A 23,502-nucleotide genomic window follows, 5' to 3' on the forward strand; every position below is an offset into this window, starting at 1 on the left:
TTAATTGGATATTTTTAAACAATACAATATTCAGTGTCCAAACCAAACAACAAAAAATAAACTTTTCATTTAAAATTACAATCGATTTGTTATTATTATAATTATTATTATCACATAATTAATAGATAAATCATATCTGCTGTTTAGTCTAACATAAGTCTAAATAAATTTTAATTAATTAATTAATTAATTGATAAAAAAATATTACTAAATAATAAATATAATTACCGGTATATATATATATATATATATTATAATAACATATAATAACAAAACTAATTATATATAATATTATTACATTAATATAACATGTTTTTAGACACCAAAAAAAACTAAAATAAAATTTATATATATTTTTTTTGGGGTTACTTTTGAAGACTAATTACAACAAATGTAGTCATATTAGTGTTTAATACAATACGCGGACACTTTCTATACTGTTGTTGTTGTCGTCTATTATTATTAACATATCTTTTATTATTATTATTATTATTATTAATTTTCATATTATTAGTTTTGTTGTTAACTATAGTATCATCAATCGATGGCCAATAATTAAAACCGTACTGTCCGTAACCGGATATACCGATAACTTGACAATTGTTGCCAAAAACCGATTGAAATAATTGTAGCTTCAAATAGGCATCGGCTTTGTCCTCATCGGTAAACATAAAGGCTATTAACTCTGAAAACTTTGAAAGATTTTGGTTTTTGGTTTTATTGTTATTATTATTGTTGTTGACATTGATATCAAATCCAAGACTATTCTTGAATTTACGGATTTTCGCCTCAGTTTTCGTCAAACGTTTTGTATTCAACAATAGACTACTGGCCCGTACTTGTTGTCCACTAAAACACAGTCCGATCAGTTCACGGGTAACCAAATCTGATTCATGTAAACCACTACTAGTACTACTACTGTCACCAATTTGTTCCTCATTATTGTTATTATTATTATTATTATCTTTAATAAAATTGTTGTCATTATTATCGACCAAATAGTTTAAAAAATCTTTTCTATTAAAACTAAAATACGCTGAATTATAGCCACCGAAAGCTATCCGACCGTTCAGTGTTGTCGTTATAAACTTCGACAACGTATTGATCTCTCGAAACAGTTGTCGATTGTCTTGAAATATCGATGAAGTGGTAAACAATAGAATCGATTTGATATCCGATTTGGTAAACAATTTGTCCGGCATATCGGCACCAGTGAAGACAGTTATGTCGATTCCCGATCTGTATTTCGGTAGCAAAAGCATCGAAACGGCAGCCAAATCGCCGAAATGCGATATCTTGTGAATGGGAACCGACGATGTCGTTGGCCGACCAATCAGACACTGACTGTTCAGATTCAATATATTACAGCCGTTGGGCGGCAGATATCGGCGTACAATATCCGTATGATACAGACGTTGACTCATTTTGACATCTTCGCCAAGACTGCCGTAAACCAGTAGACACAGTTCGGGTATCGAATACAGGCCGTCGGTAATCCGTTTGATAACATTGGCTTTGAAATCATATTTCAGACTCCAGTCCACTCGGGAACAGTAGTCCAGTTCATCGTCGGCAGAGCTATTGGTATCGACCGATACGGCCAACGATGTCTGGCCAGTTGTCGTTGGTTGTTCCGCACGAATCAGATGATAGATAAACAGCGACCGACTTCGGGCGGCCAATACTCGATAGGCTTCGGCCAACCATTTATGACAAACCAGACAACATCGGGACAGCTCTTTCACTGACATATTAGCGAAAACTTTGTCAAGTATTAGGTCGTTGTTGAAGACCTGTTCCGATAGTCTCAGCAAATACTGGTCGTCATCGTTGTCGTCGTCGTCGTTGTCATCATTACTACTTGAGATAATATCTTGAGATCTGTTTGTTTTTAATATATATTTATTATTATATTATTTGATAACTAAATTGACTTTGAAATTGATCCATACATTTGATAATCCATTGTCATTATCGCCGGCAACTCGTCCTCGACTACCATTACCTCCTCCTCGGCCATTGTTTTTGAATATATGTGAAATTAGATGATAATTAGACAATTGGATCAATCAATTATCACCGCCGCCGACGACGACGATATTAATGATAATTATTATAGCCATTGATGTTGTAATCAATTGACTGATCAGTCAATCAATTGAAGACAACAACAACAGTGACGACAACACGTGTTGTTTAATGTGTTTTGACTATACATTTGTGTTAATAATAATAATAATAATAATGTCTTTATTTAATATACTGTTAATGTATTGAAATTAATTTTGATTTTTTTTCAATAACATTATAATTAATAGTTGTTTTTTTTTAGACATAAAAACTACACATTATTTTATTAATAAATTAATTATTGTTTGTTTGAATAACGATTTAATTCTGTATTATTATATAATAGGATATATGTATCGCTTTCTCTCTCTCTCTCTCTCTCTCTCTCTCTCTCTCTCTCTCTCTCACTCACTGTAGGCCCTACAGTGTAGGGCTTATGTATGTTATAGACTGTAACTTATAGTACAGTACATCAATACACAATATATACTGTATATATGGTATATATCTATTGGTTTGAACAAAATAGATGGCAATACACACACATATAATAATAGACATACAGTAGTGTTTAAAAAAAAAATTATAAATTTTAATTACTATTTATTAATTTAGAAACAAATAAAACAAAAATTTATATTATTTATAATTTTTATAATTTAATTATTTAATCCAATCAATTGGCTATCGACTCTCTCTCTCTCTCTCTCTCTCTCTCTCTCTCTCTCTCTGGTATATCTATAATATACAGTAGTTTTAAGTATAGGTATGGGTGGTGGTGCACATGTAGGTATGAATTTATTTTAATTACCGGTAATATAAAAAAATGTTTTTTGGGTGTCTCTCACTAAACCTTTTTTTTAATATAAAAATTTATTTAAATGGTTGAACACCTCCTCCTCCTCCTCTTTGATGGTCATACCGTAATATAAGGCATATATAAGTTGGGAACAGTTACCTAAACACCAGTGCTTAACGATTTTTTTTGGACATAAAAATTCACAACAAGTGTTGTGGACAGTCATCCGATTTGATTGAATTGATTGATTAGTTGGCAAACAATTATTTTGGTCCTAAAAAAATCATATATATATTACTATACCTTATATAACACACACACATACAAGTGATGTCACAATTGTTTAGTCAATGAAAAACAAATAATTATAATTATAATTGAATTTAAAAACAATTGATTCAATCAATTACCATATAATCACATACTGTTTGTGTGCTGTAATTAATTAGAAATTATTTAAAAAAATTAAAAACAAATTTTCAAAAAAAAAATATTAGAAATAATATCAATAATAAAATAAATAAATAATAAAACACAAAATTAAATGCTTAATAATTATATATAATTTTTAATCTAAAATTTTTTTTTAAATTAATTAAAAGATCAATTATTATTATATTGTTTTTTTTTGTAAATTTTTTTTCTCTCTATCAATGCAAATGAAAAGTGATTAATAATAATAATATTTACGTTATATTTATAGGGACTAAAAGTGTACATAATGTGTGTGTGTTTTGTTTGTTTGTATAATTTATATTTATATATTTATAATTATATGTATATATATATATAATAAAAAAAATTAATATATATATAGATAGATAGATATATGAAATTTTAAATTACAATTTGTTTTATGGCTATAAATTAAGTCTTAATAATAATAATAATAATAAACTTAAAAAAGCAATTAATAAATTACACACAAAAAATAATAATTAACAAATAATATACATATATATATATATATATAAACAATAAAATTCATAAATTATATTATAAAAAGACAAAAAATAAATTATAAATTTATAAAAAATTTTGTTTTAAATATAATTTCTTCTTTATAAATAATTCATTGAATTCAAGTTCTAGATATATATATATATCTAAATAATAATAATTTTTAACGATTTTTTTTTCAGTTAAAAATAGTACAATCAATATATATATATAGACCTAAAAAAAATTATTATTATTTTCTCTTTGGAACTGTTGTTACAATTTGTTGTTAATTATTATTAATAGTAATAATAATAATTTAAATGAAATTAATTTGTTGTGCATTTAAAAAGATACAAATTTTGTTTTTTTGTTAAATATTTATAATAATAATAACTATTATTATTAACTCAAAAAAAGTTTTCTGTGGTCCCAAACATAAAATTAGAAAAAAATTAATTAATTTTAATAATAATAATCAATAAATAGATGTTTTTAGTTTTAAAAGGAGATTTTTATACTATATATATGTATGTATTTGTGTGTTAATTTAAATTATATCTATATCTATAAATATATATATATTAATTCAAATTAAATAATAATAATAATAAACAATTTCTACAATTTGTTAAAAAATGATTGATTCGATTAATTACTAAAAATTGATATAATTTATAAAATTTTTAGACAATAATAATAATAAAATGTTTTTTGTGTTGAATTTTTTTGTTTGTTGTTGTGTTGATAAATACAATGCAAATCACAATTTCTATGACAAATAAGATAATTTTTTATATATATATATACTGTATATAATTTTTTTCTGTTTGTTGATAATATATATATATATATAAAACAGTAATACCAATAATCATAAAACCTATACATTATGTAATAATAATAATATTAATCAATAATAACTAAAGCGATTAATTTCATAATAAATATCTTTATCAATGTTTGTTTCATTCAATTAAACTTTTCACATATATATATATAGATTATTAATATATACACATATGTATAGAAAAACTCGTGTCAACTATAGTACAAATACAGTAATTACAGTATTATTAGTAGTTTTTTTTTATATATATAATAAAAAAATGAGAAAAATATTGACAAATAATTTATACTTATTTTTTGTTTTGTTTTGTTTGTTATAAACTGCATTATAAACATATGAAATGTATGGACCCATTTTATATTTTAATAATAATAATATTATTATTATTATTTAGCAAAAAGGTTATTATGTTTTTTGTTGTTGAAAAAATTAAATAAATATTTGTTTCAAAATTTATATATATATATAGTTTTTACTATTTTTTTTTTGTGTTGTATGTGTGTATATAATGTGTGAAATCAAAATGGGATTTTAAATATAAGTATATTATTTATAAATCTATATATATATATATTTGTATTAAAAATCACAAACTATTAGTAGTTTTTTTTTGTTGAAAAAAGCTAATAATTTAAATTAATTTAAATATAAATTCTCAATTAAATAATAATAATAATAATAGATAATATACATGTATAATATATATATATATGCTAATAAAATTAATAACATTAATTCATACAATAATAATATTAATAAAATTTTTGTACAACAATAATCTGAATATAAATTAATTAGTAATAAAATTAATATTATTTTTTTTAAATAAAAAAAATCAATCTAAAAAATACCGGTCCAAACAATCAATAATAATAATAATATTTTATAGAAACTATAGGCTATTATATATATATATATTTAAATATTTAGAGTATTACTGTTATAGTTGTGTGTGATTTTCCTATCCATTACTTTCAATTTCTCTCAAATCAATCAAACAATTAATAATAATAATAATTAAAAAAAATTTGTATCAATTTTTATATCAATAAAATTTTATAATTAGTAGATATATGTATAATAATAATAAAATGGTTAATCTAGAAATAAGTGTGTATGTTATGTGTGTGTGTGTATATATGTGTTATAATAATAATAATAATAATAAACTGAGTTTTGAATATCATATTTACTGTATAATAGATGTATAATATATATATATATTTATATATTTACTTCAATTGGTTTGTCTCCCTCTGTAGGAGTAGTGATGGGTCGGATCTACTACTACTACTAACTCATGCTTTAACAATGGATTTGTTGACCCAATGGTACCGATCCTGTTGTGTCTGATAGGCTGTAAACGGCGATTGAAAACTATTACCAGAAAACAATTGTCGCGAAAAGTTCTGGTTATTACTGTTATTATTATTATTATTAATATTATTATTGGCCTTTGAATTGTTGATCGATTGGTTAGCGTAATTCGTTTTGTTATTACTATTATTGTTAATATTCAGTCCCCTATAAGATCCATTACCACCGATGCTGAGACCATTACCACTACCACCGACGGCACGCGACTGTGGCGGCGATATCGGATACTTTAGATACCCGTTGTTGTTACTATTGTTGGGCGGACTCGTACTGTAATGAGTGGCAAACGGTGTGCCCGAACCGTAAAATGGATAGAATGACGACGACGACGACGAAGAAGACGACTGGTGCTGCTGGTGGTGTAATGGAGAACTCGATGACGACAAACCCATTGGATAATCGTTAAAACCGTTGTTACCGCCATTTGATGATGAATAGCCGTTAATAGTATTGTTGTTGATATTATTGTTATTCATATTCATATTATAACCATTCTTTCGTTGATTGTTACGTCTCTTTCGGGATGAGTTTAGTAAATCAAATGATGCCTTCAGATCACAAACACAACCAAAAAAAAAAACAGATCAGTCATCGATGTCTTCAGAGTTACCAATCAATCAATCAATAAATAACAACACAAATACCTGTCTATTCCTTTCGATAGTCTTCTGTTCCAGTTCTTCATAATTGATGGAATCAATGTAATTCTCTTTGCGTCCGTCTCTCAGTTTGGCTACAATACAATAGGAGCCCTTATGTTCACCAAATCTATTGGTGATATATGAAGACAAACAGACAATTAATATTAAACAGTTGTCTTAAGACAAACAAAATAGTTGACACCAACCGACACGTGACTTCATTGGGATCGACCCATAGGGTCAACTCGAGTGGCAGTTTGAGGTCATCGAAATTAATGCCGCACTCCTGGCAGGCCTTTTCGACCACTGAATCGCGCCGCGAATTTTCGTTAAACCGTATACAACGAAACGCTTGGCCACGGACTGGCTTATCGGGAAACCAATGATTGCGAAACTTTTCCTCCAACAGTTGGCAAAGCTTTTGACTAAACTTGTCGATCGTTTCCTTAGTTATCACATCCGAAGAAGAAGACAATGACGATGACGACGAGTGGTCAGCGGTTTTGGTGATCAAACGGGTCAGAAAACTGACTGCACTTTCAATTTCTTCTAACATTACTTATAATAGATAATCTGTTGACGAAAAAGAAATAATAATTATTAGTATTATTATCATAAAAATCAATTGAAGAAGTGGTAAAAGTAGAAGAAGTCGATGACTACTATACCATCAATTGATGGCTTTTTTTTGAATATGAATTCAATGATAACTATGGCGTCTATTGTTGTGTTTACTGTTTAAAACTGTCTTCACTATCACTAATATCTCTATCATATATAATGAAGATATCATTCAACAAAATCAATGACAACAACAACAATATTATGGATCAAATGTCTTGTAAAACAATAAATCTTTTGATAAGCTGTTTGGTTGTTGTTGTCGTCGTCGAGAAAAAATGGCTTCAATTGTATAGCAATAGTGAGAGAGAAAAAAATGCGTATAAAATATATAGCGTTTAACTAATTTTTTTTGTTGAACTCGTTATATATATAACTAATGTTATAAACATTAGAACCGATCTACAAAAGTATTGTATAGAACTGTACTTTTTTTGTGTTCAAATACATTATACTGTGTGTGTATAGTATAGCCTAACCTATAGTATAATATATACACTAATATAATGTATAGTGTATTACATATACACACACACATAGAGTCATAGCTCTAACCCGTTATAACACAAACAACAAGTAATGGCCTAAAAGGCTAACCGTTTTTTGTGTGTTGTGTGTGTTGTGTTTGCTTAGTTGGTCACCATTTCCTGGACTAACAATTAATATTTTTTTTTTTATAGGATATGATATAACACACTTACCCTAAAACTATACAATGGGTGTGATGTCGTCGTAGTAGATGATGGTATGGACAACAAAAATGTGGTATCAATTGTCTCATAAAAAATATTATTATTTATATATAAAATAATGTATTATTTTTTTCTGATGACTGAAAATGTTGTTTACTATGAGAGAGATGTATGTCTACTATTGAATTGAACACTAAATATACGTTTTGAATGGTATGAATGCATTGAACGACTGCTGGCGACTGTAATACAGTGTAAACTCGCGATAAACTATACGATCGACGACTCGATTACATGTACTGTATATACGTATGATATACTGTACCTATACTTTAACATTACATTTATACATAAAGGTTTGCATACATACATAAAGTACAGTACAGTATAGTATTAATACATGCATTAGTAGTGCCCAGAGAGGGAGTCACTCCCCCCCCCCAATAGGTAATGATGTCGACACTTCAAAAACAATCGTCATATGATTTTTTTTTTTATTTAATATGACATCATACAATTGTTTTTTTTACTTACCTACCTGTCCCCACTGTACTGTATTAACCACAATGGACAGGTATCACGTAGGCTATACTGATGATAATATGATTATTAACTAGGAAATACTGTATGTATTAATGTTATTAAAGTATATCATATATATATATATATAGGTATTATATGTACAGTAGATTATATACAGTATACTATAGAGAGTGTCCCTTAAAGTTAGTTAAAGTTTTTTTTTCGGCTTAAATATCATATAGTTTTAAATAATTTTTTTTTCAATGCATTAGAAACCCCCCGCCCCCAACCACCCACCCCACCCCCAAGTGTCGGGAAACTACTACTACTACTACTACTACTACTATATTATACAAATAATTTATCGGGTAATAGGATAACCAAGTTTTTAAAAAATATATACTGTATTAAAAAGCATTATATTTTTAATAAAAAAATTAATTAATTAATTAAATAATTAATTATTAAACTAACTATATGTAATATGTACAATGTTCACTTATTGATAATTTTTATTTTTTTATTTTTTTAATGATAATGATAAGATTATAATAAATTATTATTTATATTATTACATTGAAAAATTGTCAACAACATTTAAGCAAGGTCATTTATATTAATAAAAATAATATTTTCAATAATATAATATGATTGCACGTTTTTAGATGACGTAAATATTATTTTTTTTATTATTAGGAAATTATGCATGTTACGTTTATTATTATTATTTTTAATTTATACAGGTATTAATAATAGTAAATAATTTTTTTTTAGTTAATAAAATCGTTATGAGATTTTTTTTATTGGAAATTGTTTTTATTATTATTATTATAATTAATTTATTAATTAATTTATTAATTAATATATACGACATTTGAAAGTTTAATGTCATTGATAATTGTTTTTTTTTAAAATTTAATTTGTTTGTTTGTTTGTAAAAATTTTTGTTTATATAACACATATTATTATTTTGTGGTAATGATTACTACACACATACATAATAATTAATATAAAATATATATAAAAAAAGTTCATTGCATATAAAGTTTAAGGATATTTAATATTTATATATAAGAAAATGTTTACTAAATAATAAATAATAATAAAATATAACCAACAATTTCATTGATAAAACTTATAATAATAAAAATTTTATTAATTTGTTTTTTTAAACACTTGATATTATATCCTAAGTAATGATATTACAAAATTTTTACAAAATTTTATTTTATATGTTTATACAATAACATCATAATAAATAATACTCATAATAATAATATTCATAATGATATAACAAATAATTTTTGAAATAAAAAATACTAAATTAAATACATTAACGTATAGTAATATATCACATAATTTGCATATTATCACACACATAGCGGTAATTGATACGTAAATATATATATATAATAAATTAAAATTAGTATTTAAAAACAAACAAACAATAATATCACATTATTTTACCAATCAATCAATCAATTAATATATTGGCCGTAAATATATATATTTTTTTAAATTACCGGTAAAATTAGTATTAAAAAACAAACAATAATATAACATTATTTTACCAATCAATCAATCAATTAATATATTGGCCGTAAATATTAAAAAAAAACAATTACCGGTAAAATTAGTATTATTTAAAATAAAAACAAACAAAAATATCACATTATTTTTTTCCCAATCAATTACCCGATTGCCGGTAATATAATTACCCGTAAAATATATAAATTGTTTCGTTTGTTTTTTTGTTGGCTAATAATTGGATTTAGTTGTCTGTCCGGCGACCAGACATTTGGTGGCCAACAGTAGTAATATTGTTGACACCAAATGATTGACGATTGATATGATGAGCCGGTTGTCGTCCGCCACCGCCGCTGCCGCGGCTGACATCTTGAGTTGGCGCCGATAGTAATTGTTCTCCTAAGTTGTTGCCAACAACACCTGACCGCCTGACCCAATACCTGGGTGTTATGCTAGCGTTTCGGCCACCCCTATAGCTGACATTCGGGCGCCGGTAGATCTGGTTTGTCGATTCATTTGGTATTGTTATCACTGATGATTGCCGATGACTATTGTTGTTGTTGTTGTTGCTGATGACTGTTGAGACTGTTGACTGCAAAGTATGGTCAAGACCAACTTGAGGTACGGCAGCAGAGGCTTGATGTCTGAAAGCTGTGACAATAGTGTTGGCCAGCGGTAGTCGCGTAGTTGCCGTAGCTCTAGTGAGTTGTTGTTGTTGTCCACCGTAAACGTGGCCGACTTCTTCGGGTACCAGTAAAAGATTATGACGTCTACCGCTGCCTCCCCGATGATAGGCTAGAGAAGCTGAAGGTACGCCAGCAGCAGCAACAACAGTGGTAGTGACTAGACTTATGGCAGGTGGAGGAGTAGGAGGAGGAGGACGAGGATTGACTATAGGTTCGGCCGCCGCACGACTAGCCAATTGTTCGAGTATTAGGGAAAAAACTTGCGACAGACTATCGGCGGTGACGACAGGTGTTGTCGCCGACGATTGTGTTGATCGGGAAATGACATTAGTTGTTGTTGCGGACGACGAGACAGTGGTGGTCGTCATCGCCGCCGCCGCCGTCGCCATCCACTGACAGCATTGCCGACACATCGGACATGTCTTGTGGTTAGCGGTAGTGGTGGTTGAAAACCATTTGCCAATACAGTCGGCATGAAAACAGTGTCCACAACTAATCCATTTGATCGGTCGGTAGTTCAACGATGGCATCGGCGGCGGTGGCGGCGGCGATGATTGTAAGGTCATCGGATCCAAGCATATACTGCACAACTTGACCGACTTGTTGTGGTTGTTGGCAGACATATCAATGTTGGATTAGATGTTGGATCAGCTGATGATTGATTGATTGATTGATTCATACAAATAGTTTGTTGTTTTTTTTGGACACAACAACACCCGAAACAATACTAACTGATTGAATGAATGAATGGATTGAATTGAAAAAAATAAATTTAATTTCAATTCAAATATCGTGTAATTTATTGGGGGTTAGAGTTTGGACACTAAAAAAATCCTATTCCCCTATATATTCCCTCATTTTTTTAATAAGGAATTTCTAGAAAATTATTTTATTTTTATTTTTTTTAAAACATTATTTCTACTATTAATCTAAACTTTTTTATACAAAAACACATATTTTATAATCAATTTTATTTTATGTTTTAATTGTTTAACAAATTATATGTTTACAGAATATATAATTAAAAAAAAAAAATTAAATTTTTTCAAATAAATATTTTACTTATTCTTTTAAATATTGTAACAAAAATAACAAATTTGTATTAAAGTTATTGGTTTTTATTGGAAACATTTTTCTGGGGGGGTATATATTATTTTGTGTACAGTTTTTTTGGGGAACTATTATAGACCGTAGTTATTGTCGTTTACTTTAACACATTATGTGATGAAATACTACTACATTACATACAATAGTCAATAATCAGTGTTGGCAGAGACAAAGTGTGTATGTATAATACAAAGCGTATTTATACACAGTATAATACAATTATAAATTACATGACAATTTTGGTTTACAAAAAAAAATTTTAGCATTACCTAGTAACAAAAAAAATATTAAGATTCACAAACAAACACAATAATAATAATAATAATTTTTTTATTTTGAAAAAAAATTGAAATTAGCTATTCAATTTAATTCTGGTATTGAAATATATTAAATAAATAAATTAATATTAATTAATTACTATTAATTAATTATTATTATATTAATTAATTGTTATTATTATATTAATTAATTATTATTATTATATTAATTAATTGTTATTATTATATTAATTAATTATTATTATTATATTAATTATTATTATATTAATTAATTATTATTTTAATTAATTAATTATTATTATTATATTAATTAATTATTATTATTATAATAATTAATTAATAGTTTTAGAAAACAACGATTCTAAATTAGAATTTCTAATAACAATATTAAAATTATATAATTTTTTTATTTTATTATATTATTAATATAATTATTAAATTTTAAAATAAATATTTTATCATTGTTAATGAAATTTTATTTTTATAATTGTAAAATACACCCAGTACATTGTATTTTACAAATTGTTAAAATTGGAAAATTTTTGTATTTTTCCAACCCTAGTATTAATAATATTATTATTATTTCCGAAACATTATTATTGTGTGTTTGTATTGAGTGTGAAATATATGAATGTATAGTAAATGTACAGTAAATAGCAGTCAAAAAGTGTGGCACACATTGACTATAACACAGTGAGCGCCAAATGTATGGTAACTATTGATTGTCTTTTTTTAGTTAAAACTGATCCAACACTTGGAAAGTCAATTGATTTTTTTTTGGGATCAAAGACAACACATCCATACATACATTGAAGACATCCCGACAACAACCGACAAACAATGCCGGCCTCTGATGTTAGTTCGCTATACGATTCGGACTTTGACGACAACAAGAAAAAGTCATCGACGGCTAAACCAAAGTCGGGCAACGAATCCGATAATAAAGAGTACGATTCGGATGGCAATGAACTGTATGTTGTCGAAGATATCCGAGATAAGAAGCGTATGTTTGTCAAGAAGACGGGTACTCACGAGTGGTTATATCAGATCAAGTGGAAGGGTTACAGCGAAAATGAGATGACTTGGGAACCGATCGAGAATATGGATTGTCCCGATATATTGCAGACGTTTGAGAGGAGATGGAAAGCCAAACAAGAGATGAAAAAACAGCGAATGAGAGATGAAGAGCGACGGAGAGGCGAAAAGTTTGTGTCGTCGTCGTCGACGATGAGCTCACACAAGAAAGACAAGTCGTCGTCGTCGTCATCGCACAGAAAGACTCACGAGTCGTACGACTCATCGAAACCATCGACAAGTGGTCTAAGCAGAGATGATATCAGAAGAGCCGAAAAGGTTTATATATATATATATCTATAGATTAGTTGACTAAACAAATGTTTGTTTTTTGTTTTCAATTGGTTTATAGAAAAAACGAAAAAAGTCTTCGGATTCGGATAATAGCGACTCGGATGGCGATAACGATAGTCACAAACGTAAGAAACATAAGAAACATCGCAAACAACGCCGCAGTTCCGATGACTCCGACAACGATTCAGACGACGACGAAAAGAAACGATCGAAGACGAAGTCGTCGAAGAAAGCGAAGAGCGATGATTCGGATTCGGATAATAAAAAATCGGCGAATAAAAAGTTTGAAAGCGAAGCCGAAAAGAAAATTATGTCCAAACCTGGACCCAAACGAGCAAAGGAGGCCAGACTACAGAAGCTGAAAGAATCGGAACAAAAGACTAGTAGTAAACCATCGAAAGATAGTTCGGACGACGAGTCGTTGTCATCGAAGAAGTCGATTATGAAGAAGAAGAAGGATTCAGACGACAATGATTCAGATGCCGTCGGCGACAAACATAAGAAATTGGATGAAAAAGAGCCCGAATTGGATGAGACAACCAAAAAGATTATGTCCAGACCCGGTCCTAAACGAGCCAAAGAGGCCCGACTATTGAAATTAAAAGAAGCGGCAAAAGACTCCGACGATAACGAATCGAAAAAGACTGAAAAGAAATCCGTTTCAAACGATTCGGAAGATTCTGAAGATTCGTCGTCGAAGAAGAAGTCGTCGACAAAAGTACAGTCAGAAGAAAAAGTAGAAGAAGAAGAAGACGAGAGGACAAAGAAGTTAATGTCCAGACCGGGACCTAAACGGGCAAAAGAGGCCAGACTTCAGAAGTTAAACTCAACGCCTAAGCCGACGACGACGACGATTCCTGCCATCGATAAGATTGTTACACAAGAAGAGGATTCAAATTCATTCAATGAAATCGTTTCAAACAAAGACAGCGATAGTAATAGTAATACTAATAAAACTAGTGATAAGATAAAGTCAGTCGATTTGGTGGACAGTGACAGTGAATCAGTTGTTAGTAAATCAAATTCAACTGAAGATACTAAGGATACTAAAGACACGAAAGACAAGCCATCGTTGAGCGAAAAATTACAAAAAGTAATGTCCAGACCGGGACCTAAACGAGCAAAAGAAGCAAAACTTGCAAAACTGAATGAAAGTCTTAGCGAAGAACAACAGTCGACGTCGACGACGACGACGAAGAAAAATGAAGACAACAGTAACTCTTCTACAACTACTACTAGTGACGAAAAAAAGAAAACAAGTGGTGAAGACAACAACAACAACAAGTCTAGTGAAGAGATTAAGATAATCGAAGACAATTCTAGTGATGAAGAGATTGTTATTTCGTCGTCAAAAACAGTGTCTAAGACAACATCACCGACAGAAAAGACAACAACAACGACGACTACTACGACAACAACAAACGATGAAGAGAGAAGAAAATCAATAATGTCGAGACCGGGTCCTAAACGGGCCAAAGAGGCCAGACTTAAGAAAATGGACGAAAGTCTTAGCAATAGTAGTACACCTAATAAATCCTTGTCGATGATAGCCAATGATGACGATTCGCAGACTAATGAATCGGCGGCGGCAGCGGTACCGACGGCTGCTGCGGAAAAAATTAACGGTCTGGGCGATCATAATCGTTCAAACAGTACCGATTCGTTGGACGCCATAATCAGTACGCCGGCACCGGAGGAAGAATCAATGGAAATGGAACAAGAATTGGAGGCAGAGATATCTACGGCGTCGGCCACTAAAGATATACCGACATTGTTGACAAACGGTAAAGATATGACCGCTGACGGCATACCACTTGATGTTATGCCATCACTACTCGATAATGAAGACCCGCTAACAACTGCATCGTTGGCCAAAATCGGTAACAATGTTTGCGTTGACAGTACTAGACATATGCCCGAAATCATTAACGCCCTATTTCTTCGTCCGGGAGATCTAGATATGAAAAAACCGGGTTTCGTCGATAAACGGCTGACCATTAAACCGTATAATACCGATAAAAAAGTGGACAAAATTATATCCGCTTTCTATTGCAATGAAAGTAAACTATGTTTTCTATTGAAATATATATCAAACAATCGATGCGATGTTGTCTTAGCTGATGATGTCGGCAAACAGTAAGTCTTTATTATTGTAATTATTATTAGTTTTAATTAACTAATTATTGATTTTGTTTTGTTTTGTTTTTTGTTAGCTGTCCTCAAAAAGTGATAGACTTTTATCAGTCAAAGTTACTGTTTAACTGATATTATATAATAATTGAATTACAAAAGAGAAATATATATCACTGATGATGACTGTGTGTTGAATATGGTGTTTGTCATTACCATTATTATCATCAATCAATCAATCAATATGATCATCAAATTTTTTTTTGTGTCCATCAACTCGTTTAACGATACTCCCCGCTCCTCTCCCCCACCCCCACCAATTGGTCGTATATATCTATATATACTGTATGTATGTATATATATATATTACCGTATTGTTTGTTTATATCACACACACACACACATGCATACATATAATGTTTTTATTATATATATATATATAAATATATATTTATTATTATTATTATTATTATTATTTTTTGATTTGATTGAATTATGACTTTATGATTATCATATTATATATATATATATATACTGTTTAAATTTTAGTTTTGATTTCTATCGTATTTTTTTTTATATATATACAGTATATATATATTTATATGTATTTAAATATATTTTGTAATTAATGTTTTTCATTTAATAATTCAATAATGTGACCAATAATTATGTACTTTATCACACACACACACACACATTATATATATTTTACATATATGTTTTCAAGTTATTAATATTTAGTGACTAAATAAATAAATAAATAAAAAATCAAAGATTTTTAATTATTATTATTATTATTATTATTATAAAAAAAATTGTTTATTTTATTCTAGTGTTATATATTTAGTGTCAAAAAATTTAGACATCAATTATACTTTTTTTAATACACCAATCGGTTACTTATTTTTTTTATAACCAATTTTTTAAAATTTATCGTTAATTGGTAAATGTTTTCATACATATATATATAAATATTTTTTAATAATAATTATGACTACATTTATTGTGATTTATCATCAAAAAAAATAAAAATATAATTAAATTTTTTTTTTGGTAAAATTATTTTATTATATTTTATAATAACCGTATAATTATTATTTAGTTTTTTATTTTCTAATAATTTATAGGACTGTTTGGGATCTAAACCTCAAATGATTTAAATGTAATGTTATTATTAACAACAACTCGATTGTAATGAAGTTTTTTGTTTGTTTGTTTGGACAGAAAATACAAACAATAATTGTTTTGAATATTAATTAAAAATAAAATCAATTTTTTTAAAAAAAATATAATTATTACCACAAAAAATAGTTTATGTAAAGATTTAATTTTTTTTTTAAAAATCAATAATCTTATTAATACTAAATTAAAATTAAAATTAATTTAAAAAAAACATTAGTAATAGAATTATTCATATTTTATAATAATTATATAATTTATATAATACTTATATAATTTATATAATAATTATATAATTTATATAATATATACATAATTATTATATAATTATTTTTTTGGGATTTAAAATATTATTAATATTGAGTAAAATATTATAATAAAACGCTATAAACAATAATTTTCTACAAATATTATTATTATTTTCATACATAAAACTAAAAGTTTAATTATTTTTTTTTTTAAATTTCTAATCATTAGTCAATTGTATAATTGATATTAAAGTTGATATAATTTGATATTACAAGTCATAAAACCAGTTATTTTTTAAATATTCAATAATTTTATTAATAATATAATTAGTTTCATTAGTTGAAAAATTATTCAATGTTTTTAAAATTTATTTTAAACTATTAATACATATTATTATTTTTATTTTTAGTAAACTTTAATTGTCATTAAGTTTTATATATAATAACACCATTAGATTGATATTCACAATAATTATATAATATTTGAAAAAAATAATAAACTAATCAAGTTTTTAAAAACAATTTTATTTTGATTTTTTTTTATTAAGTAAAAAATTATATATATATATATTTATAAATTTTTTTTAATCATATTATACAGTATTGCATTATTATAGTAAATTTGAATTAGTCTATGTATACATATATTTACAGTATATATAATATAATTTAAATTATTATATATTAATTAAATATCAAGTATTGCTTTTGTTTAAACATTATTATTATTATTATTATCTACACATTAGATGATTGTGTTATTTATAAATATTAATTATTATTATTTATCTATAAATCATTCATTCAATTATTTACTTTTATTTATTTATTTTTTTCATAGATATTAACTTTTAGATAATAATAACTATTAATTTTTTTTGCATATCTTTTTATAAAAAAAATTATAACCACTAATAGTGTTTGATTCTGTAATTCACTAATTAATTAATTTTTTTTTCTCAATAACTTCGATATATATATATATTATAATATAAAATATTCATAATAATTTACAAAATGATTAATATATAATAATAATAATCTTAACTCAAATTTTTGTTATATACAAAATTTATATGTGAATTATTTATATATAAATTATATATATATATATATAATTAATTACATAGAGGTAGAGGAATGTTTGATTATTTATATTAACCATTAATAATAATACAAATACAAATAATAATAATACTAATAAATAAATGATAATATTGATAATTAAATGATTCATATAATATTCACATATATTAATAAAAATTTGTTTCAAAATAAAACAAACAAAAAATGTTTTCATTAAAAAAATAAAGTTTCCATAAAATAATTGAGAGATAATATATATATGGTATATAAGAGCCATTTGTTTCGATGATTATAATTTATATATAACTATATATATATATAAAATTTCGATAATGTTTTTGTGATTTTTTTTCAATATATATACAATATATCATATTTTTTTATAATAATAATTATTAGGTCATAAACACACACACATAAACACACACTTATCAATATATTTAGTATTTTTGGCACAATTATTGATGAGAGATTGTTTTGTTTTTAAATTATTTCTATACAGTATATCTTATAACAATAGATTATCCAATTTTTTTTAAACAAAACAAAATTTTTGGATTTTTTGTTTTATAAATTATTATTTAATTATTTTTTGTTTGGAAGACATTAGCCGTCAAATACAAGAATATTCTGTAGAAAATTCTGTCATTTTGTTGTTGTTTTTGTTGTTGTGATAAACGGTATCCCAATTAACACACATACACCCACACACCGGCTGACTAACTGACTGACTGTTACTGTCATACGGGTGTACTCAGGGTTGTCGACATTGTGGGCGAGCCCTGGACTTTGTGGTGTTGTTGTTGGTGCTGATGCTGTAGTTGTGTCGCTGATCCTACTCTTCCAGTATTATGAGTCTATAATATATAATTAGTATTATTATATAAAAACAAAAAAAAACATATTATTAATAATTTTTAAACTAAAATATCAATTATTATATCAACAAAAAAAAATTATGATTACATTTGTTGTCGTATAGGATGTCGTAAAATATATGCCATTCATTAGCGGCGTCTCATTAGTGGTTATAACTTCATCGTCAGTCATGATAATAGTCTGATGATCGCCGATACCGCCGACAACTAAACCATTGGCTGGCATTAGATATCTATTGAGCTTTTTATAGTCACTAATCGGCGGCGGCGGCGGCAGCGGTTGCTGTAGAAGTGTTGTCTGGCCATTGGTTATCCAATCGGCGGTAATCCTGTCGACATAGGCATCACCTTCGGGTGTGTGTCGCTAAATAATATACAAAAAAAATTGTATTTATTATTATTATAGGTATATATATATATATATATATTATGTAATTTATTTTTACAAAAAAATGATGACAAATAGTGAGTTTGAAATTATTATTATTACAGATATATAGAGTATACAGTATTTAAAATATATATATAATTTAGTATACAGTATATAATAGTATATATTATATATAAGTATATATATAATAGAGTATATATATAATATAATTTAATTTAGATTTTTCATATGTTTTACAATAACTGTTTATTTATCAAAAAAAAATAAATAAATATTATCATTAAAATTATTTGAATACATTTATAATTTGTATTATAGAAACATTTCCCCCCCCCTAATATACCTGATTATTAAAATAATAATAATAATAATAAAGTAAAATATTTTATTTAACAAAATAATTATTTTTCAAAAAATTAATTAATTAAAAACAAAAATATCCTATGAATATATATATATACCGTATATATATATTAGTAATGTATGATTTATTTTAAATAATAGTATAGAATTTAATAGTTGTATAGTTATATAAAAGATATCTACAGTATATATATATATATATACAGTATATAATAATAATAATAATAATAATAATAATATAAATTTGTTATATAATCTATATATTATATGTCTATTTATTTGTTAGTTTAAAAATTTGTTAATTAATGGTTTATCGCACAAAATCAAAACATAAAAATCAAATTTACGTGTCATTACTACTACTATTACTACTACTACTACTACTACTACCACTACTACTACTACTACTACTACTACTAATAGTGAGATTCATGTATACTATTGATACTATTAGTTTGTCGGCTAAAAGTTAATATACATATAAATTTATAATATTATCATAATATTGTAATATTAGATGTTTTATCAGTCTATTTATATAATTAATCATTTGTGTGTGTTTTAGGCTTAAAAATATTTAGTAGTAGTTTTTTTTAATTATTATTGTCGCAAAAATAATTAAACTTTTATCAAACAACACACACACACACACTTTGAATAAATAAATGTCTAAAAATATATTTACAATAATAATACATTTTTATAAAAATTTTACACTAATTATTTTTACTTTATATACTGTTAAGTATATATATAAATATATATAAAATTTATATGTGTGTCACTGTATTATATAAATAAATAATATACAATATATTATGATCTCTATATGTAATTATTTCAATTAATTTATATATATATTTAAGTTTGCTTATAATTATTATACTGTATAATATATATATATATATAGGATATTTTAAAAATGATAAATTTTCACAATTTGACATTTAAAATAAATAAATATATATAAATTAATTAATATGTATAAATAATTAGAAATTATTTTTTTTTAAATTTTATTATAAAAATTAATTAATTAATAAATTAATTAAAATTAATTACCTGTTCGTAGGCAATGGTGACGTGCGGTTCATTGAATGTTGTCTCAGTTTGGCCTAAAATATGGTCAAACTTATCGCTATTTATATTATTGTGATCCCAATTGTTTAGATGATGATTGAAATCATTATCAGTTATATGTGTGCCTTCAATGCCATCGATAACATCGAAAGCCTTAACATAAAGTGTTCCCACTTTTGATTTGATTTTTTTTTTTTGGTGTCAAACATATATATATATATAAAAAAGATAATATTAATAAATAAAATACAATTAGATATTTATTTAGTATATACTATAGTATATAATTTATTGATCAATAAAAAACAAATTTTATTATTTAATAAATAACTACTAGATATAATCAATATATAATATATAAAAATAAAATATGTCTGACTTATATAATATCATATATTGATATATATATATACAATATATTATAACTTTATATTAATTTCTATATCAATCAATAGTATCAATGTTGTTGTTGTTGTTGTATTAGTTAAATATTAAAAAAATAACCAATAAATCAATATATATATTGAATATGAAATATTATTATTATTATTATATAAACAAATACATACTCTGAACACCATTTTGGACGCAATTTCTGCCATTTATATTATCGGCATTTATATCATTATCATTATCACTGCCATCACTACTATTACTATTAGTAGTAGTAGTGGTCGTACCCATAATCTTGCCGTTAGGAGGACCTCCTTGTAGTGACTTATGTCGACCAACTTTGTCGACCAATTATATACATAAAAAAATATATTAAATAAAAAAATATATTAAATAAAAAAATATATTTTAATATATAATTAATAGATAATTAATGAATTATTTAACATAATATTCTAATAAAATATATATATGTTTTTTTTGTTTAAAAATTTGAAAAATATATTAATAATAATTAATGAATTATTTAGCATAATAATATAAGTTATATATATAATATATATATAAGTATATATATATTTTAAATAAAAACAATATATATATTATTATTAATAATAATTAGTCTATTAATAGTCGATATAATGTTTAACTAACAAAAAAAATTAGTATGCAATATGTTATACATTGTATTCAATATAATTTATATATATAATATTTTATAATGTAAATTATATAACGTATACAATATTAACAATGTATTATTATTATTAACATATGTATAATTATAATATATTATAAAATAGATATTTTATGTTAAAATATAACTGATTAGTATTTTATGTTAAATTATATACTTAATTGTAAAATTAATCCGAAAAATTTTATATACATATATATTTTTAAAAAAAATTCAAATTTATTCATAATTTATTTATTAATTATTTAATAAATTAATAATTTTTTTTTGAAAATACCTTTATTTTGAGCTAATGTCTTGATTTTTGTAATAATCATTATAATTGTCGCCAATATAACCAATAGGCCGACGACTGATATCAATATATATATCACAGGTTTTAAACCAAATTCTGTAATAAAATAAAATAAAATAAATATTAAAATTAAATTAAGTGAACAACAAATTATATATTCAAATATATATATATATACATTAAAAAAAATTAATGTAATTGTATTAATTTATTTTTTGTTGATTTAAATAAATATAAAATTAAGTTATACACTAATATAAAAAATATAACAAAAATAAAAAGTATAAAAATTTGCAACTCAATGAAAATGTACACAATTTTTTTTTGGATTTTGTTATATATATATTATTTGTCTTATTTAATAAACAATAAACAAATACAGTATTATCTCTCTCTCTCTCTCTCTCTCTCTCTCTCTCTCTCTCTCTCTCTCTCTCTCTCTCTCTCTATGTATGTATGTATGTATGTATGTATGTATATATGTATTATACAATATAAATAGTAGTAGTATTAGTAGTAGTAGTATAAAAATAAAATGCAATATAAATAATTATATATAATAGTAAATGTAATTAAAGCTATGAGAGAGAGAGACTATACTATAAATGTAATTACTATAAGTATTACTATACTATACTTAATTTATATATATATATATCTGTATATATATACTAAAATTATTTATATATCTTATATAACTTACATTATTTGTATAGTATTATACTGAATATATATATATATATATTAAAAAAATTTATATGAATAAATTCATAAAAGAAATTCATCTTAAATATATATATATAATATAATATACTACCAGAAAAAAAAATAAAAATTTATAAATAAATTAAAGACATTTCACTTGGAAAAGGCGTCCTAAAAATATACCATCAAATATATATTCATATGATATGTGTGTGTGTGTGTGTGTGTGTGTGTGTAAGTGAGAGATAAATAAATAAATAAAGAGAGAGAGAGAGAGAGAGAGAGAGAGAGAGAGAGAGAGAGAGAGAGAAAGAGAGATATAAAGATTTTAGCGATAATATAGACATTAATTCAGAGATTTCTCAGAGATATTAATCTCTCATTTTTGTTGTTGTGTTTGTTTTTAAGAGCCTAACCATTGCCTAACAATATATATATATACTGTATATTGTTATATAACTTGATGTATGATATCAAAAGTGATGAGTAAATCACTTTTAAATTTATGAATCTTATAAATATATATATAAACATATAATACTTATATAATATATAACTTTATAAATACTGTATATATATA

The 23,502-nt window shown here is 25.5% G+C and overlaps 4 protein-coding genes across 7 annotated transcripts in view; 1 reads left to right on the forward strand and 3 right to left on the reverse strand.

Annotated features, from left to right (window-relative positions):
* Window positions 1-321: 321 nt before the first annotated feature.
* Window positions 322-2,222, reverse strand: LOC128966031 (putative uncharacterized protein DDB_G0282133). Its single transcript, XM_054312832.1, has 2 exons — window positions 1,953-2,222; window positions 322-1,881 (listed from the first exon to the last, which is right to left on the reverse strand). Exons 1-2 carry the CDS (start codon window positions 2,018-2,020, stop codon window positions 366-368), a joined length of 1,584 nt encoding a protein of 527 aa, XP_054168807.1. The 5' UTR covers window positions 2,021-2,222; the 3' UTR covers window positions 322-365.
* A 3,313-nt stretch (window positions 2,223-5,535) lies between these two features.
* On the reverse strand, window positions 5,536-8,320 carry LOC128966002 (ankyrin repeat and ELMO domain-containing protein D-like). Of its 2 annotated transcripts, none has more exons than XM_054312800.1 (4): window positions 7,999-8,320; window positions 6,883-7,249; window positions 6,680-6,803; window positions 5,536-6,583 (listed from the first exon to the last, which is right to left on the reverse strand). In XM_054312800.1, the coding sequence occupies exons 2-4, from the start codon at window positions 7,230-7,232 to the stop codon at window positions 5,957-5,959; spliced, it is 1,101 nt and encodes a 366-aa protein (XP_054168775.1). In that variant the 5' UTR covers window positions 7,233-7,249; window positions 7,999-8,320; the 3' UTR covers window positions 5,536-5,956. The 2 variants fall into 2 exon arrangements, with proteins under 2 accessions (XP_054168775.1, XP_054168776.1); XM_054312801.1 differs by lacking the exon at window positions 7,999-8,320 and adding an exon at window positions 7,345-7,641.
* A 4,393-nt stretch (window positions 8,321-12,713) lies between these two features.
* On the forward strand, window positions 12,714-15,960 carry LOC128966211 (dentin sialophosphoprotein-like). Of its 3 annotated transcripts, none has more exons than XM_054313047.1 (4): window positions 12,714-12,815; window positions 12,899-13,462; window positions 13,536-15,613; window positions 15,691-15,960. In XM_054313047.1, exons 2-4 carry the CDS (start codon window positions 12,950-12,952, stop codon window positions 15,740-15,742), a joined length of 2,643 nt encoding a protein of 880 aa, XP_054169022.1. In that variant the 5' UTR covers window positions 12,714-12,815; window positions 12,899-12,949; the 3' UTR covers window positions 15,743-15,960. The 3 variants fall into 3 exon arrangements, with proteins under 3 accessions (XP_054169022.1, XP_054169023.1, XP_054169024.1); XM_054313048.1 differs by having other exon boundaries at window positions 12,714-13,462; window positions 13,536-15,357; window positions 15,430-15,613; window positions 15,691-15,959; XM_054313049.1 differs by having other exon boundaries at window positions 12,714-13,462; window positions 13,536-15,357; window positions 15,436-15,613; window positions 15,691-15,959.
* Window positions 15,961-18,733: 2,773 nt separating this feature from the next.
* LOC128966165 (uncharacterized) overlaps window positions 18,734-23,502 on the reverse strand; it is a 36,591-nt gene continuing 31,822 nt past the window's right edge. Inside the window, exons 11-15 of the mRNA XM_054312979.1 lie at window positions 22,200-22,313; window positions 21,402-21,563; window positions 20,815-21,005; window positions 19,087-19,362; window positions 18,734-18,977 (exon numbers count right to left, since the gene is read on the reverse strand). Coding sequence (XP_054168954.1) covers window positions 18,861-18,977; window positions 19,087-19,362; window positions 20,815-21,005; window positions 21,402-21,563; window positions 22,200-22,313 — 860 coding nt within the window. The 3' untranslated portion in view covers window positions 18,734-18,860. The remainder of the gene's footprint in view (window positions 18,978-19,086; window positions 19,363-20,814; window positions 21,006-21,401; window positions 21,564-22,199; window positions 22,314-23,502) is intronic.

The sequence above is a fragment of the Oppia nitens genome, unplaced genomic scaffold (genome assembly GCF_028296485.1).
Source record: "Oppia nitens isolate AA-2021 unplaced genomic scaffold, nextdenovo-longstitch-racon4-pilon3 scaffold19_pilon_pilon_pilon, whole genome shotgun sequence".
In the NCBI taxonomy this organism is placed as follows: domain Eukaryota; kingdom Metazoa; phylum Arthropoda; class Arachnida; order Sarcoptiformes; family Oppiidae; genus Oppia; species Oppia nitens.